This window comes from Coregonus clupeaformis, chromosome 17, assembly GCF_020615455.1.
Source record: "Coregonus clupeaformis isolate EN_2021a chromosome 17, ASM2061545v1, whole genome shotgun sequence".
Classification (NCBI taxonomy): Eukaryota; Metazoa; Chordata; class Actinopteri; order Salmoniformes; family Salmonidae; genus Coregonus; species Coregonus clupeaformis.
In genome coordinates, this window is record NC_059208.1 from 6,921,240 (window position 1) to 6,940,720 (window position 19,481).

Consider the following 19,481-nt stretch of genomic DNA (forward strand, 5'->3'; position numbering starts at 1 on the left):
GGGTGGTGCGTCTGCACAACGCATCACTGGGGGCAAACTACCTGCCCTCCAGGACAACTACAGCACCCAATGTCACAGGAAGGCCAAAAAGATCATCATGGACAACTAAAATCAATGTCCCAAATACAACAGGGGTAGACCTTACATTGAAATGCTTACTTACAAGCCCTTAACCAACAATGCAGTTTTAAGAAAGAATACCCCAAAAAATCACACAACAAAATACAATATAAAATAATACGAAATAAAAGTAACAAATAATTAAAGAGCAGCAGTAAAAATAACAATAGCGAGGCTATATACAGGCGGTACCGGTACCGAGTCAATGTGCAGGGGCACCGGTTAGTCGAGGTAATTGAGGTAATATGTACATGTAGGTAGAGTTATTAAAGTGACTATGCATAGATACAGTGGGGGAAAAAAGTATTTAGTCAGCCACCAATTGTGCAAGTTCTCCCACTTAAAAAGATGAGAGAGGCCTGTAATTTTCATCATAGGTACACGTCAACTATGACAGACAAAATGAGGAAAAAAAATCCAGAAAATCACATTGTAGGATTTTTAATGAATTTATTTGCGAATTATGGTGGAAAATAAGTATTTGGTCAGTAACAAAAGTTTCTCAATACTTTGTTATATACCCTTTGTTGGCAATGACACAGGTCAAACGTTTTCTGTAAGTCTTCACAAGGTTTTCACACACTGTTGCTGGTATTTTGGCCCATTCCTCCATGCAGATCTCCTCTAGAGCAGTGATGTTTTGGGGCTGTCACTGGGCAACACAGACTTTCAACTCCCTCCAAAGATTTTCTATGGGGTTGAGATCTGGGGACTGGCTAGGCCACTCCAGGGGGGGCAATGCAAATAGTCAGGGTAGCCATTTGATTAGATGTTCAGGAGTCTTATGGCTTGGGGATAGAAGCTGTTTAGAAGCCTCTTGGACCTAGACTTGGCGTCCGGGTACCGCTTGCCGTGCGGTAGCAGAGAGAACAGTCTATTACTAGGGTGGCTGGAGTCTTTGACAATTTTTAGCGCCTTCCTCTGACACTGCCTGGTATAGAGGTCCTGGATGGCAGGAAGCTTGGCCCCAGTGATGTACTGGGCCGTACGCACTACCCTCTGTAGTCCCTTGCGGTCGGAGGCCGAGCAGTTGCCATACCAGGCAGTGATGCAACCAGTCAGGATGCTCTCGATGATGCAGCTGTAGAACCTTTTGAGGATCTGAGGACCCATGCCAAATCTTTTCAGTCTCCTTAGGGGGAATAGGTTTTGTCGTGCCCTCTTCACGACTGTCTTGGTGTGCTTGGACCATGTTCGTTTTTTGGTGATGTGGATACCAAGGAACTTGAAGCTCTCAACCTACTCCACTACAGCCCCGTCGATGAGAATGGGGGCGTGCTCGGTCCTCTTCTTTTTCCTGTAGTCCACAATCATCTCCTTTGTCTTGATCACGTTGAGGAAGAGGTTGTTGTCCTGGCACCACACGGCCAGGTCTCTGACCTCCTCCATATAGGCTGTCTCGTCGTTGTCGGTGATCAGGCCTACCACTGTTGTGTCATCGGCAAACTTAATGATGGTGTTGGAGTTGTGCCTGGCCATGCAGTCATGAGTGAACAAGGAGTACCACCCGAGCCACTGCCTGTTCACCCGCTATCATCTGGAAGGCGAGGTCAGGTACAGGTGCATCAAAGCTGGGACCGAGAAACTGAAAAACAGCTTCTATCTCAAGGCCATCAGACTGTTAAACAGCCATCACTAGCACAGAGAGGCTGCTGCCTACATACAGACTTGAAAATCACTGGCCACTTTAATAAATGGAACACTAGTCACTTTAATAATGCCACTTTAATTATGTTTAGATATCTTGCATTACCCATCTCATATGTATATTCTGTATTCTATACTATCAATTACATCTTAGACTATGCCACTCTGATAATGACATTGCTCATCCATATATTTATATATTCTTATTCCATTCCTTTACTTAGATCTGTGTGTATTAGGTTTTTGTTGTGGAACTGTTAGATTTTACTTGCTAGATATTGCTGCACTGTCGGAACTAGAAGCACAAGCATTTCGCTACACTCGCAATAACATCTGCTAACCATGTGTATGTGACCAATACATTTGATTTGATTTGAGCTGAGCTGAGTTTCCCTTTGTAGTACGTAATCGTTTTCAAGCCCTGCCACATCCGACGAGCGTCAGAGGCGGTGGAGTAGGATTCAATCTTAATCCTGTATTGATGCTTTGCCTGTTTGATGGTTCGTCTGAGGGCGTAGCGGGATTTCTTATAAGCGTCCAGATTAGTGTCCCGGTCCTTGAAAGCGGAGGCTCTAGCCTTTAGCTCGATGCAGATGTTGCCTGTAATCCATTGCTTCTGGTTGGGATATGACTGAGGTTGTATACTCCTCAATGCCATTGGATGAATCCCGGAACATATTCCAGTCTGTGCTAGAAAAACAGTTCTGTAGTGTAGCATCCGCGTCATCTGACCACTTCCGTATTGAGCAAGTCACTGGTACTTCCTGCTTTAGTTTTTGCTTGTAAGCAGGAATCAGGGGGATAGAATTATGGTCAGATTTGCCAAATGGAGGGCAAGGGAGAGTTTTGTATGCGTCTCTGTTTGTGGAGTAAAGGTGGTCTAGAGTTTTTTTTCCTCTGGTTGCACATGTGACATGCTGGTAGAAATGAGGTAAAACGGATTAAAGTTTGCCTGCATTATTGGCCCTCCTGTAGCTCAGTTGGGAGAGCATGGCGCTTGCAAAGCAAGGGTTGTGGGTTCGTTTCCCACGGGGGGCCAGTATGAAAAATGTATGCACTCACTAATTGTAAGTCGCTCTGGATAAGAGTGTCTGCTAAATGACTAAAATGTCAACAACAAAAAAAAAAAATTAAGTCCCCGGCCACTAGGAGCGCCGCTTCTGGATGAGCATCTTCTTGTTTGCTTATGGCCTTATACAGCTCGTTGAGTGCAGTCTTAGTGCCAGCATCGATTTGTGGTGGTAAATAGACAGCTACGAATAATATAGATGAGAACTCTCTTGGTAGATAGTGTGGTCTACAGCTTATCATAAAGTACTCTACCTCAGGCGAGCAATACCTCGAGACTTCTTTAATATTAGACATCGCGCACCAGCTGTTATTGACAAATAGACACACACCCTGCCCCTCTTCTTACCAGACGTAGCTTCTCTGTCCTGCCGATGCATGGAAAATCCCACCAGCTCTATATTATCCGTGTGATCGTTCAGCCATGACTCAGTGAAACATAAGATATTACAGTTTTTAATGTCACGTTGGTAGGATATTCTTGATCGTAGATCATCCATTTTGTTTTCCAATGATTGCACGTTGGCCAACAGTATGGATGGTAGTGGAAGTTTACTCACTCACCTACGAGTTCTCAGAACTCCGCCCCCTTTTTCTCCATATTTTCTTCAGGCAAATGACGGGGATTTGGGCCCGTTCCCGAGAAAGCAGTATATCCTTTGCGCCGGACTCGTTAAAGAAAAAATATTTGTCCAGTGCGATGTGAGTAATCGCTGTTCTGATGTCCAGAAGTTATTTTCGGTCATAAGAGACGGTAGCAGCAACATTATGTACACAATAAGTTAAAAAATAAGCTACAAACGAACAAAATAGCACAATTGGTTAGGAGCCTGTAAAACAGCAGCCATCCCCTCCAGGGCCATTATGAAGATCAAACCACAACTGGTTTCAAAGCAACAATCATTATCCCAAGTCTGACACCATTGTAGCTTACATGACCAGCACCTCAAGTGAACCACAATCAGTTAGAATCAGCATACCAATAACATACAATATGTTACTGTAAGATTCCCTTCCTTCACATTTGGTGGCCTTCGTATATATCACAGTATGTCCACGGCCATAATTCCACCAACTGATTGAAATTGAAGAGCAGGCTCTACTCCTCCCCTCTACCCATTTAACCAACTCTCCATGGACATATCATATTTACCCAGCCGTATCTGGATCTCTATAGCCTGGTGCAACAACAATAGGAGTTGGCTATACATACAAACAGATCTGGGACCATGCAGGCTAGTGTCTCCTGTCCAGCATGTCAGTCCTGAGACAGCTAGAGAACCACAGAGGGTTTGACCCATCTATTGGGTGGGAGAGCAAGGAGAGGTGGGAGAGCAGGGAGAGGTGGGAGAGCAGTTGGTACAGCTGAAGCAATCCACCCATTAAAGCAGAGCGGCCTCCCATTCATCACTTTCAGAAGGGCCGGCTGTATCGGCACACACAAAGGCTGCGTTCAAACAGGCAGAACAATTCAGATCTTTTGCCAATTATTTGTATATCTGATACCTATCTGATATTTTCTCTAATGTGTAAACAGCAACAACAAAAAACCCGGAAGCCAGCCGCACCAATGTGTCAGAGGAAACACTGTACAACTGGCGACCGTGTCAGTACGTATGCGCCCAGCCCACCACAGGCGTCGCTAGAGCGCGATGGGACAAGGACATCCCGGCTGGCCAAACCCTCCCCTAACCCGGATGACGCTGGGCCAATTGTGTGCCGCCTCATGGGTCTCCCGGTCGCGGCCGGCTGCGACACAGCCCGGGATCGAACCTGGATCTGTAGTGATTCCTCAAGCACTGCGATGCAGTGCCTTAGACCGCTGCGCCACTCGGGAGGCACATCAGTGTTAGTTAATGCGCAAATCTGATATTGGTCACATGTAAAACCAAGTGTGGACAGTCGGAAAAAAATATTGGATATAGAAAGAGAATCAGATTTGGGTTCTATGGGTGGCTGTGTAAACAAAGCCTTATACGCACACACAGGCACGCACACACACAAGCTCTAGGCGTTTCTGAAGCATTCAGGTCTCCTCTCTCCAAAGAAGGGGCTGGATGTGTTGGTTTTTTTATGGTGTGGTACATTTCATCATAATAGTCTCTATCTACCTAAAAATAATACAATCTTGTATCACAAGACTTCCATCCACTACAGATTGTTCGACTAGGAGATTGAGCTCTCAGAGAATTAGAAACAAAGGCATTTGGTAAAAACAAAAACAGTCATTTGAAAGAGAGAGAAAGAGTCAAGTAAAATACTGAAACCACACTAATGTGGCTTCCCTCTGAAGTCTTCACAAACAGACCACCATTGATCTGAGAAGTGACAACAACTGTAAATGCACCACCAGTTGTGGAATATTTCTGCAGACTCTTATAAATCCTTCCAGCTTCAGGCTCTGTTGTGGGCATAGCCCTCTCCCAGCTGAGTGTGTGTGTGTGTGTGTGTGTGTGTGTGTGTGTGTGTGTGTGTCCGTCCGTCCGTCCGTCCGTCCGTGTGAGTGTGAGTGTGTGTGTGTGTGTGTGCTCGTGCGTGTGTGCAAGCATGTGTGTGTATTTGTGTGACGGCCCCTTTGTCTGTCTGTCCATGTGGCTTGTAAGAAGTTATGTTCTGTTGTAGCTTCGGTTGTTTAGAGGGGATGAGATTAATTAGACACTCTGTTTTTCCTTCTCTGTCCTCCTAACTCTCCACACACACAAGCACGGACAGAAGCACGCACACACGGCCATACGTCTCTCTTCATCTCTGCCAGTTACCTTACAGATTAGAGGATCTGCCATTCATACCAGGCTTTATGCTTTCTGTCCTACATACCGTGACCGTCAAGTCTGGTGTCATTTGATCTGATCAAGGCCTTTCTATTGTGTTGCTGTGGAAGGGTTGAAAATAAAGGCAATATGGTGAAGGTGGAGGATTGGTTGGGTTTGTTCTCCCTAAGAAATATGGTTTCTCTTTTCAAATAGGGCATTTTCCAGGAAGCAGGAACACAGTGTCACGCCCTGGCTCTGGGGACTATTAAATGTTGAGCCAGGGTGTGGATTTTCTATTGTTTAGTTTTCTAGGTTTGTGTTCTAGTTCGTGTATATCTATGTTGGCCAGGGTGGTTCCCAATCAGAGGCAGCTGTAGCTTGTTGTCTCTGATTGGGGACCATACTTAGGCAGCCTGTTTGGCACTGTTATTTTGTGGGATCTTGTTCCGTAAGGTTTTGTGTTATTAACCTAGGACTTCACGTATCGTTTTGTTTATTGTTTTGGTTCGTGTCGTGTACACTAAATAAAGTATGTCCGCTTATCACGCTGCGCCTTGGTCCGCTTCATCTAACGACGATCTTGACAGAAGATCCCACCACGACTGGATCAAGCAGTGTGAAGAGGAGAGAGGATGGACTTGGGAGGAGAAGAGTGAGAGTCTGGCGAGAGCCATGGAGGCCATGTTCACGGGGGAGAGACAAGCCCAAAAAATGTTTAGGGGGGGGCTCACGCCGTGGACGACGAGGCAGCGGGAGGCCGCGATAGAGCGGTTCAGCAGGTTAGCAGAGGAGGCTGCCAGGTTACGGGGGCCACTGGTCACGAGGGAGAAGGAGAGTGTGGAGGCACGGCGAGAGGAACTGGTTAGGCAGCAGAGGGAGCGGAGGTTAATGAGGAAACCCAGTCCCGCTCCTCGCACCAAGCAAGTGGTGTGTGTCACCAGTCTGGTCCGGCCCGTTCCTGATTCCCGCACAAGGCCAGTGGTGTGTGTTCCCAGTACGGTCAGGCCCGTTCCTGCTCCCCGCACCAAGCCAATGGTGTGCGTCGTCAGCCCGGTCCGGCCCGTTCCTGCTCCCCGCACCAAGCCAGTGGTGCGCGTCGTCAGCCCGATCCGGCCCGTTCCTGCTCCCTGCACCAAGCCAGTGGTGCGCGTCGCCAGCCCGGTCCAGCCCGTTCCTGCTCCCCACACCAAGCCAGTGGTGCGCGTCGTCAGTCCGGCACGGTCCGTGCCTGTTCCACCGGTGCCTGGTCCGGCACCGGTCAGCTGCTCCACACCGGAGCCAGAGCAATCCGCTCCACCAGTGTCCAGTCCAGCTCCGGCCAGCGGGGCCAGACCAGACCAGGGGCGCAACGGGGGGGTAGGGATAGAGTGGTGGTCACGCCCGGAGCCGGATCCGCCTCCGAGGCGGAAGGCCCACCCGGCCCCTCCCCTGTTGTGTTTGGTTGGCGCGGTCACAGTCCGCGCCTTTGGGGGGGGTACTGTCACGCCCTGGCTCTGGGGACTTTTAAATGTTGAGCCAGGGTGTGGATTTTCTATTGTTTAGTTTTCTAGGTTTGTGTTCTAGTTCGTGTATATCTATGTTGGCCAGGGTGGTTCCCAATCAGAGGCAGCTGTAGCTTGTTGTCTCTGATTGGGGGCAATACTTAGGCAGCCTGTTTGGCACTGTTATTTTGTGGGATCTTGTTCCGTAAGGTTTTGTGTTATTAACCTAGGACTTCACGTATCGTTTTGTTTATTGTTTTGGTTCGTGTCGTGTACACTAAATAAAGTATGTACGCTTATCACGCTGCGCCTTGGTCCGCTTCATCTAACGACGATCTTGACACACAGTCTGAAGATTAATTGGTCGTTTGGAGCTAAAACACAATTAATTGATTTGAGCATTCCAGCGCTAAGCCATTATACATTTCATCATCTAGAGGAAAAACTCCTGCCATTGGTCCTCTTGGAGCACAGACAATGTACCTTCAAAAAGTATTCACACAGCCTGAATTGAAAATGGATTAAATTGAGATTTCTTTCTCGCTGGCCTACACACAATACCCCATAATGTCAAAGTGGAAATGTTTACAAATTAATAAAAAATGAAAAGCTGAAACCCTAACCCCTTTGTTATGGCAAGCCTAAATGAGTTCAGGAGTAAAAAATGTAATTAACAAGTCACATAATAAGTTACATGGACAGTGATTCAACCACAAAGACCAGGGAGGTTTTCCAATGCCTCGCAAAGAAGGGCACCTATTGGTATATAGGTAAAAAAAACAGACATGAAATATCCCTTTGAGCATGGTGAAGTTATTAATTACACTTTGGATAGTGTATCAATACACCCAGTCACTACAACAATACAGGTGTCCTTCCTAAATCAGTTGCAGGAGAGGAATGAAACAGCTCAGGGAATTCACCATGAGGCCAATGGTGACTTTAAAACAGTTACAGTGTTTAATGGCTGTGACAGGAGAAAACTGAGGATGGATCAACAAGATTGTAGTTATTACTCCATAATACTAACCTAAATGACAGAGTGAAAAGAAGGAAGCCTGTACAGAATCTTTTTTTTCAAAACTTGCATCCTGTTTCCAACAAGGCACTAAAGTAATACTGCAAAAAAATGTGGCAAAGCAATTAACATTTTGTCCTGAATACAACGTGTTATGTTTGGGGCACCACTCTCCATATTTTCAAGCATAGTGGTGGCTGCATCACATCATGTCTGTAAGTCGCTCTGGATAAGAGCGTCTGCTAAATGACTAAAATGTATGTATGTTATGGACAATGGTCCCTCTAAACTGCGTGTGCGCAGTAGCCCCTAGACTGCCGAGCAGATCCCAGGGACTGCTGTGCAGAAATATCAGCCCACAGAGAGAAGCATTTGAACTTCACTTAACTTTCTAGAGCAGTGGTCTAGAGAGTTGTGGTCTAAGGCACTGCATCGCAGTGCTAGCTGTGCCACTAGAGATCCTGGTTCGAATCCAGGCTCTGTCGTAGCCGGCCGTGACCAGGAGACCCATGAGGCGGCGCACAATTGGCCCAGCGTCGTCCAGGGTAGGGGAGGGAATGGCCGGCAGGGATGTAGCTCAGTTGGTAGAGCATGGTGTTTGCAACGCCAGGGTTGTGGGTTCGTTTCCAACGGGGGGCCAGTATGAAAAAAAAATAATAATAATAATAAATGACTAAAATGTCAATGTAAAAATGTGGTCGCCAACCGGTCGATCGACTTGTGGATCTCCAAGGCATGCCTAGTTGATCGCCAAACATTTCTGTAAAAAACCCAACGATAAAGCCTTGTGTTCCTATTTTATTGTATTTGTCTTGGGCTGTTGGCGGAAGGTGCACCTGATTCAGCTGCCCTGCTCGCCGGGTAGGCGAACTGTTGCCAATTTGAACCATTTAATGTGTCCAAACTCTACATTGCTGGCGGGCCCAGAGAGCAATAAAACATTTTAAAAAATCTGAGCAGTAGATCTTGGCTTGCATTTTGACTCAGAAAGTGAAAATTACTCAGAAAAGGTTAGTGACCCCTGTTCTATTTTCCCTGTTAACACTATCAACATTTCCATTTACTGTGGCAATTGTGATCGAATCAACGCAATATTGGCCTCTTTCAATGCAACATACCGAAACAAAACTAACTATGCAAGAGATGTTGTTTTAGGCAGAACGTATTGGAGTAGGATTCTATTGCATTGACAGGCATGACTCAGCCCATACTCTACACAGACCGGTGTGGCATAAACAATCAGAGCTGCAGTAGGCCTATATGCAAATAGACCATTGCTATATATGGATCTGTGCCATTTACTTTGAACTGAACTGTGTTTACAGCATGAGCGGTCATGAGTAGATGCGCTTGTTTTGAGATCAAAGCAAGAGCTGCATGTAGCCACGTGCACATTTTGTTCATATCCTTTGCTAGTTAGTGAGTTATTGGCCCAGTTATAGATCATTTGTAGTCAGCAAACGGGGAGTGATTGCTTCCTACAAGAGCACAAAATGTGTACATTTCTAGACACCTTTGAAATGCGAGTCAGGTAAAGAGCTTTTCTTTTGTCTTAAAGAGGCATTGTTGTATTTTGAGACTGGCTTGAATAAGCTAAGTAGCCAATAGGCAGAGGGTAGCATCATTTAATTATATGCAATAATGGTATGAGAATAATAATGAATTTTATTTTGTAAAGTGGTTTCTTGCATCAAACAACACAACAGCATTTTCAGTCACCTCCTTGTCTGAAGGACAAGTGGATAAACAGGTTAATGTCAAGCCCTGCATGTTTTATTTTCAAAAGTCCCATGGAATGTAGGCCTACATTGAACACCACACATTGACTGCTACTGTAGGCTGAATGTTAGAACAGCTATTTCCATGTTAAAATGTTATGGGATGCATTTTCTCCATTGTTTTTAATGTAGGCCTACAACTCTGGTAGGCTTACATTATGATCAAATAGCCACAGTAGCTTACATGGCCACTGTTAAAACTGTAATTTAAAGCGGGTCCAGCCTCAGTGTTCACAGTAAACGCGCGTTGGAAGTTGCACAGAATTTTCCCAATGTTCAAGTTTGCACTCAGCAGACCTGAAATTTGTACAGTGCCAGAAAAAATTAGAGGGAACATTGGTTATGGGTATGCTTGTAATCGTTAAGGACTGGGGAGTTTTTCAGGATAAAAAAGAAACGGAATGGAGCTAAGCATAGGCAAAATCCTAGAGGAAAACCTGGTTCAATCTGCTTTCCACCAGAGACTGGGAGATGAATTTATCTTTCATCAGGACAATAACCTAAAACACAAGGCCAAATCTACACCGGAGTTGCTTACCAAGAAGACAGTGAATGTTCCTGAGTGGCAGAGTTACAGTTTTGACTTAAATCTGCTTGAAAATCTATGGCAAGACCTGAAAATGGTTGTCTAGTAATGATCAACAACCAATTTGACAGAGCTTGAAGAATTCTGAAAAGAATAATGTGCAAATGTTGCACAATCCAGGTGTGGAAAGCTCTTAGAGACTTACCCAGAAAGACGCACAATTGTAATCACTGCCAAAGGTGCTTCTCCAAAGTATTGACTCAGGGGTGTGAATACATATGTAAAGAAGATATTTCTGTATTACATTTTTTATAAACTTGCAAACATTTCTAAAAACATGTTTTCACATTGTTATTATGGGGTAGTATGTGTAGATGGGTGAGAAAATCAATCAATTGAATCCATTTTGAATTCAGGCTGTAACACAACAAAATGTGGAATCGGTCAAGGGGTATGAATACTTTCTGAAGGCACTGTATGTATGGCTGTGACTGTGTAATATATGGCTAAATGACTGTGTTCTCTGTGAGTAATATCATGGTCTTGACCGGTTTTTAAAGGAAGGAAAGAAAGAGACATTCGAAACTCCTAGCCCACTTTATATCTAATTCATGCATCAATGGCCTGGTATCTGGTATTGAGTTGTGAGGACACAGGGCCAAAGACAATACAATAAATTCATCTGGAAACAGCAGTCATCTCAACACATCAGGGATCAAGTCCCCTTCCCTCTCATTAAAGGTCCAATGCAGCAGTTTTTTATCTCCAAATCAAATCATTTCTGGGTAACAATGAGGTACTTTACTCTTGATTTGCGATGGCCTCTCATTTCCTCACACAGCACATATCTGTCTTGTGAAATTATTATAGATATCAATTTACCAGTATGTGTAGTTTACTGAGTCAATCGGGACCTTTTAAATGCACAAATAAAATTATGAAAATGTATATGTAAAATGATTGTTATTGTGGTTGAAACAAAATCTAGATTTAACATTGCTAGCTAATATTTGTTGTAGTAAATGTTATCGTGGCTAAAAAAAACAATGCTTGTGTAACGCTAGAACTCTAGGATGGACTTGGACAGGGCTCTGCTTCACTTGTCATTTCTGATGATGAATCTGTGATCAGCGTGGTCACTGCGGAAGGCGTGGCTCTCTATAGGTAGCTTGACCTCTCACCAGCAGGGGGAGGAGTCTTAAGCTTGTTATATCTCAGGTTACTATTACCTTAATTTCTTCACCCAAAAAACAGAAATACCTTATTTACATAAGTATTCAGACCCTTTGCTATGAGACACAAAATTGAGGTCCCACAGTTGACAGTGCATGTCAGAGCAAAAACCAAGCCATGAGGTCGAAGGAATTGTCCGTAGAGCTCCGAGACAGGATTGTGTCGAGGCACAGATCTGGGGAAGGGTACCAAAAAATGTCTGCAGCATTGAAGGTCCCCAAGAACACAGTGGCCTCCATCATTCTTAAATGGAAGAAGTTTGGAACCACCAAGACTCTTCCTAGAGCTGGCCGCCCGGCCAAACTGAGCAATCGGGGAGAAGGGCCTTGGTCATGGAGGTGACCAAGAACCCAATGGTCACTCTGACAGAGCTCCAGAGTTCCTCTGTGGAGATGGGAGAACCTTCCAGAAGGACAAACATCTCTGCAGCACTCCACCAATCAGGCCTTTATGGTAGAGTGGCCAGGCGGAAGCCACTCCTCAGTAAAAGGCACATGACAGCCTGCTTGGAGTTTGCCAAAAGGCACCTAAAGACTCTCAGACTATGAGAAACAAGATTCTCTGGTCTGATGAAACCAAGATTGAACTCTTTGGCCTGAATGCCAAGTGTCACGTCTGTAGGAAACCTGGCATCATCCCTACGGTGAAACATGGTGGTGGCAGCATCATGCTGTGGGGATGTTTTTCAGCGGCAGGGACTGGGAGACTAGTCAGGATCGAGGGAAAGATGAACGGAGCAAAGTACAAAGAGATCCTTGATGAAAACCTGCTCCAGAGCTCTCAGGACCTCAGACTGGGGCGAAGGTTTACCTTCCAACAGGACAATGACCCTAAGCACACAGCCAAGACACCGCAGGAGTGGCTTCGGGACAAGACTCTGAATGTCCTTGAGTGGCCCAGCCAGAGCCCGGACTTGAACCCGATCGAACATCTCTGGAGAGACATGAAAATATTTGTGCAGCAACGCTCCCCATCCAACCTGACAGAGCTTGAGAGGATCTGCAGAGAAGAATGTGAGAAATTCCCTAAATACAGGTGTGCCAAGCTTGTAACGTCATACCCAAGAAGACTCAAGGCTGTAATTGCTGCCAAAGGTGCTTCAACAAAGTACTGAGGAAAGGGTCTGAATACTTTCCGTTTTAAAAAATTTCTAAAAACCTGTTTTTGCTTTGTCATTATGGGGTATTGTGTTTTTACTCAATTTTAGAATAAGATGTGGAAAAAGTCAAGGGGTCTGAATACTTTCCGATGGCACTGTATGTTTACCATGCCAATAAATCCCATTGAATTGAAAGAGAGAGAGAGATGGAAAGAGAGAGCAAGATGTACGTTGTATGCTTATTATGATGATGAAACATCATGGATGAAGCAGATTGTTGAATGGCCTGACGGACAGAGAAGAGTGTTGTCTCCCGTTAGAGAGAACAGAAGTCACCTCCATCCTCTGTTGATTAATATAACTCATTTTTAGTATGATTTATGACACCTTTCTCCTCTTCCTGCAAATCTACCCTCCGTCTAAATGTCCTGTCATTATGATAGTTTCTGCTGATGCCAATGAAATACTTATTTCTCTTTTATATTTCTGACCATTTCTTCCGCATGAATGTTAATTCTCTATTTTCTTTCTTTAGTATGAATGTTGCCAGGCGTGATGGAAAAAGAGAGGAAAGGAAACCGCTCCTTAAAAAAATTCTGTGCCTCCACTTCCTCTGGCAGGAAATAGCATCTTTGATTTGAGCCACCACACATGGATGGTCAATGCATGCGAGGTGTTGCTCGCTCTCGCTGTTTATTTTACTGTGACAGACTGGTGTGCCCTTCCTGGCTCCAGTCATACGCCTCAGTGCAAATGTGTCAACAATATAACAAACGTAAGAAAGGGAACCTATTCTGAATCTTTACTCCGTCGCTAACTAGTCAGACCTGGGATCAAATTGTATTTAAAAACCTTTGTGGTCGCTTGAGCCTGGAATGCCAGATGGGCAGGATACGGGTTTGTACTTTTGGAAATATTTTATTGGTTCCACTGAGCCAGGCACACATGAAGACTTGGAATACAATCTGAACCCAGGCTGGTTAGCAGTCAATTAAATACTTCACATAGTCTGAAAACTTTTAGGAGGGTTTTAAGTCCAGAGTGCATTAGAGCCACCATTAATATTAACAAGGGCATCAGGCCCAAAACTCTGCTTCAGGCTCATTGATTGCAGAGGTCCAGTCCCAGTGATGGAAAATAGCCTATCAAATGCCAGAGCACAAACATTGCTTCTGCTGGATCAAGTAACCTGAGTACCACAACACTGACATTGTCTTGAATGCTTTCAAAGGATTGGTCTCAAACAATTTAAAATGGATACACGAAAGACTAGAATGTATTAGTCAATTTTATTTAAAACCATTTAAGTAGAGAATCCTGGCATCAAGTCCATGTCTTAGCTCCTAGAAGACAAACAGATTATAATACGCATACATGAACGCAAAGACATCAGAGGTGCCAAGGATGCATTTACACAAGCAGCCCAATTCTGATCTTTTGCCCAAGAGCCGAGCTGCAAGAAGATCAATAAGCTGCCTGTGTAAACCTAAACACAGCCTAAGTGGCATTAAATATGGAGAAAACCAGCTGGTGGCTACAGATCCCACTTTGTCGTGTTCTGGGCTCCCCTAGTCTACTAAAGCTCTGGACTCAGATGTAGGTAGTGCTGGGGCCTTCCTACTTGGCAAGTGCAGTGTGGTTTGCTGACATGAGGAGCTGGGTTTGGAGTGGCTAGGGGAGGAGGCACTACTCCTACTGAGCAGGGTCTTTAAGCCGTTGGATTGGAGATCCACCGTACCATTCTGGGATGTTGTGGATGATGGTCGGGGCAAAGCGTTGAGGGGTGGTGGAGATGCCACTGCTGGTCCTGCTCTGGGTAGGGCCTCTGGCAGAGCTAGGGTTGGACCTCACTGCATTGGGAGTATAGCTGGGCTGATCGCTATAATCCTGCCCCCAGGCAAAGCTACTTGGCTTCTGGGCTGTGGCAGGGGCATTCTGGATGAAGGTTGAAGAACTGGCAGCATTGAAGAGGCTGGAGATTGGCCCACTACTGGCAGTATAGCTGGGCTGGTAGCTCCTCCACTGAGCAGACATTTGTCCATACTTCCTTTGGGCAGGTGTAGCAAGGACATTCTGGCTGTAGGTTGAACCCCTTCCACCCTGGTTAGAGGGCAACAGGCTTTGGCTTGGTGTTGCACTAAGGGTAGAGCCAGGCTTGTAGGTGCCATAGGAGTTTCCACTACGTGTAGAGCTTGGGTAAAAAAGACTGGCGCGAGAGGCCAGGCTAGGAGTGGGGATGCCACTACTTGAGGTAGAGGCTCCATCGCTCTGGCCAGAGGTTTGGGCATATTGATTGGAGGTCGAACCACTTCTACTATCAGACCTGCTCTGGTATTGCATAACATCTTGGGAGAAGCTGGGCTTGTAGCTTTTTGTTGCACTCCCACCTTGAGTAGAACCAAAACGCATAAATTTAGTTTGTGAAGAACCACTTGCGGGAACTTCACGGTCACGAGTGGAAATTGACTGGGCAGAGATTTCTATTGGTCCCTTGGAAGCCAGGGTAGAGGAGCTGCTCCCTTGCTTCAGGTCCTGGACATAGCGTGTGAGGAAGGTGGTGTGGGTAGCAGCTTGAACATAGAGGCTGGGGGCTCCTCTACTCTGAGTCTGGACAAGGCCTTGGTTGGGTTGTCTGGAGGTGGAGAACCTTGTTCCACTCTGGGTAGAGCCATAGTTGTTAGGAGTAGATCGTTTCAGATTACTAACAGGGGGATTCTGAACTAATCCAGAGCTGCTCGAGTGAGGTTGTACTGAATGAATAGTGTTGGGCTGGATTCTCTTTGCCTCCCAACTTGAAACTGGCTTTACTGCACTGGGGTTGGTGACACTTTGCCCAGAGGTTCTGCTGGCCATGGTGTGATGCTTGTTCTGTCTGACAGAGGTTCCACTGGCTATAGAGCCAGAGAGGCGAATGTCGGTATTCTTGGAGCGGGTCCTCTTACCCTTTGTCTGGGCGGAGGTGAAATGGCTGCTTGGGGTAGATCCAGAGCCCCTTGGACCTGGCTGGCTGGCGCTTGGAGCAACACCTCTGAGGGTGTTCGGTCCAGTCCCGCGGTGGGCATCTTCACTCCAGACTGAACCAGAAGTACTAGAGGCTGGTCTGAATTGATCCTGGGGATAGCTGCCACCGGTTTGTCTCTGCTCAACTGCCATTCTGGAAGAGCCAGAAAACCCATAGCCTCTTACTCTCTGGGCATCTAAACAGAAGGGAAGTCAGATTAAGCACCAAACTTGAAGGCTGGTCTAACAAAAATGACAATGTTTGTTGTTCATGCCTTACCATGTGGAGCCCATGTATAGCTTAAGTGTTCTGCAAACAATGAACAAACGAGGACAAGCCTGTCAAGAAAATAAGTGGCCGTCACACATCAACATTGCAAATACAAGCAGCAACCTTGCAGTAGATCTAAAATACATTGTTCAAAGAATCTTACCCCAAATTAATTCCAAAAGCCATATCTAAGCCTTAAATCACCAACAGCGAAGTCAACGCAATGGTCCACAAGTAGTGACTTACTGCCTTGCTTAGTTGACATACCCGTTTGGTGTGTATTTATTGCCTGAACCTGCAGTTGCCAGCCAATCACTGGCTGATTGATTAATCATGCTCTGCTATACGTCTTTGTGGAGTGGACAGATTTTAAAATAATCTAGGTGAGGAGAGAGGACGCAACGAGTTAAGGAAAGACTTTTGAAATTCACCCAAAGAGGGCTATCGTTATGACATCACAATGACATGCAGCTGAACATGATCAATCAATCAAACAGTGATGAGGACTGGATGTTCAAGCTATAAATATACACTCAGCTGATATATCAACTACTCAAGGCAGTAAGGCTGCATTTGCACAGGCAGCCCAATTCTGATCTTGGTTTCACTAATTAGTCTTTTTGACAAATCAGATCGGCTCTGAAAAAGAGCTGATTCGAAAAGATCTGATGTGATTGGTCAAAAGACAAATTAGTAGATCTGAATTGGTCTGCCTGTGTAAAAGCAGCCTACGTTTGCTTGCTGGCAGCTATTGCTTTGTCTAGTCTGTGGGTGCTGTAGTACTTAATTTAAATAATTTTGGTTACGATTTTTGGACAAAAGTGTTTCATACCTACTGAAAGGTTGCTGCTTGTGAAATATGTTGTGTAATATCTCTCTTGGCTTTTACATGACTTAACTTACACAATTAATTCTCTTGACAGGAATTTTTTTTGCTTTGTTCAGTGTTTGCAGATCGTGTAAACTACACTTGAGCTCCACATGGTAAGGAAAAGACAACCTACAGACATTTTGTTAATCTTGTTCAAAATAAATCTGTAATGACTTCCTTCTGTTTTATTTCCTGGCGAATAGAGAAAGAGGCTACAGGTATTCTGGCTCTTCCAGGATGAAAGTTGAGCAGAGGCCACCAAGTGGCAGCTATCCCCAGGATCAACTCAGACCAGACTCTAGTACTTCTGGTTCAGGCCTGAGTAAAGCTACCCACAGAGTGACTGGACCCAACACCCACAACCAGAGGGTCAAAGGCACTGCATCTCAGTGCTAGAGGCGTCACTACAGACCCTGGTTCGATTGCCGTGATTGGGAGTCCCATAGGGTGGTGCACAATTGGCCCAGGGTAGGCCGTCATTGTAAATTAGAATTTGTTCTTAACTGACTTGCCTAGGTAAGAATTATTTTTAGTAAAAATAATTTACTATTTGGCCATGTACTATGCCATGCTTGAACCCTTGACCAGTGGCCAGGCATTAAGATAAGTGAAAGTAGGGCATACATTTCGATGTCCTCTCTAGATGTGAAGTAAATGCCATCTACTGGTGAACTACCATTTTTGCTTGGGCAGTGTGGATCGGCTTTAGTAAACTATAAATAGTGCGAGGCTTGATTGTGTAAATACACTTAATTACAGCACAATAACCACTAACTTCATTTTGCACCTAAAATCTAAATGTGGCCCTAAAATGAGTAGAGCTCATTCAATCGTTATGGGGGAACATGGAGTGTATGCCGTCATTTCTCACCTATGGGTTGAGTTTATTGTTGGTCTACCTTGTCTCTCAGATAAACTGTTGTAGGAAGTGTATGGGGAAACAACTATAGCGCATCTGTTTTGTGGGTAATTCCGACAAATCTTTAACAAACCCTTCACCCAACAGTATATTTGTTCTGTAAATAATTATTTGTCCATGTACTGTGCCATCCTTAAACCCTAGAGACAGTGGCCAGACATTGAGACTGGCACCCTTTATAGATGTGAATTGGGTGCCATTTACTGGTGAAATGGTGCATTAACATTTTTGCTTGGTTAGCGTGGATCAGGGGCGAATTCCTTATGCTGATTCTGTTGCAAAATGTTTCTTAAAAGGAAGCAAATGGAACGAAACTGAGGAACCTACCGGAATTTGTCAAATATAAAATGTTGTTTTAGTTGGAAAAGTTCAGTTTTGCAACTGTTTGGACTAATGATTACACCCCTGCTTCAGTAAACTGTAGTCTGACAGGATTTCCACGTAACACTATAATTTGGATAGCCACGCTAGCTTCGCCCTCGTGTGGGTGCTATCATGCAGGCTAGGTAGTAATAGGTATCAACAGCCGATCCAGTAGGGTCTGGACGCTATAGTGAGCTTCGACTGGTCAATAGTGCCGCGATGTCGCAGAGCAGCCTATTTGCATAAAGTTCACCTTTCCCCAATTTTGGTCCCGCCGCCTTCACCATCTCTCGTCCACGCTCGCATCACGCAACCGCAATGTTCCCTCATTCACAGTAAACACTGCTGCATATGTCGGCTCAATCGAAAATTACCTTAACATTTTTATGCGGATCAACCGCGATACTTCCTGAATATGGATGTAATCCAGCCCTGAGGCTTGTGTAAGTAGACTTCACTACAGCACAATAACCACAAACTTCACTTTGCATCTAACAATAACCAAGTAAGCATTTCAGGGTAAGGTCTACACTTGTTGTATTTGGCGCATGTGACAAATAACATTTGATTTGATGTTTCCATCCACAATTTGTATGTGGGTCATACCATATTAAAAAAATATGACAGACGTGATGGAAACAGGAAGTTTGCGTGTCATTTTATAAATTTTTGTTTTTGGGGGTACTTTTTACCCCCTTTTCTCCCCAATTTCGTGATATCCAACTGGTAGTTACAGTCTTGTCCCATCGCTGCAACTCCCGTACATAAATGCTAACAGAACTTGTTCGTTTGATCTTTTTGTGTCTGTGAAATTAACTATGCGGAAATGGCGGTGAAAATGCCTTTATGCGCAAATATTGATTATAATAACCATCATATAGAAGTAAACGTCACGTGACGAAATGGTGTACGTGTGGTCCTCCCGATTGACTTTGGAAACCATGCAGTTTATTAGGCTACAGATGAAATAATGAATTTCACAGGGTGGTGAAGGTGCACAGTTATCTTGATCGTCCTTCCCAATAAATATGGAGGGTCTTATTCTGGTGACATGATGATCGATGTTTGACAATCTCATCATGTAGACAAGGGGTTCCCACAACCCCTTGTGCCCCACAGTTTGGGAAGCACTGATATAGACTATACCTGCACAGGCTACCTGAACTGTATCTGTGAGCTGTTGGCTAGAGCACATGTGCCAACATCAGAGTAGGCACATTTGCTATTTAATGCAATAGTTTTTGTGACAAAACTGTCGGTAGAGTTGAAAATGAGATGGAAACACATTGAACTTAAAATGTTTATTCAGTACATGGAAACTTTAGCGAAAAAAG

The 19,481-nt window shown here is 44.8% G+C and overlaps 1 protein-coding gene across 1 annotated transcript; it reads right to left on the reverse strand.

Annotated features, from left to right (window-relative positions):
- Positions 1-13,998: 13,998 nt before the first annotated feature.
- Positions 13,999-16,261, reverse strand: LOC121585600 (secreted protein C). The gene is made up of 3 exons (XM_041901923.1): positions 16,158-16,261; positions 16,004-16,062; positions 13,999-15,920 (listed from the first exon to the last, which is right to left on the reverse strand). The coding sequence occupies exons 1-3, from the start codon at positions 16,178-16,180 to the stop codon at positions 14,416-14,418; spliced, it is 1,587 nt and encodes a 528-aa protein (XP_041757857.1). The 5' UTR covers positions 16,181-16,261; the 3' UTR covers positions 13,999-14,415.
- Positions 16,262-19,481: the final 3,220 nt, after the last annotated feature.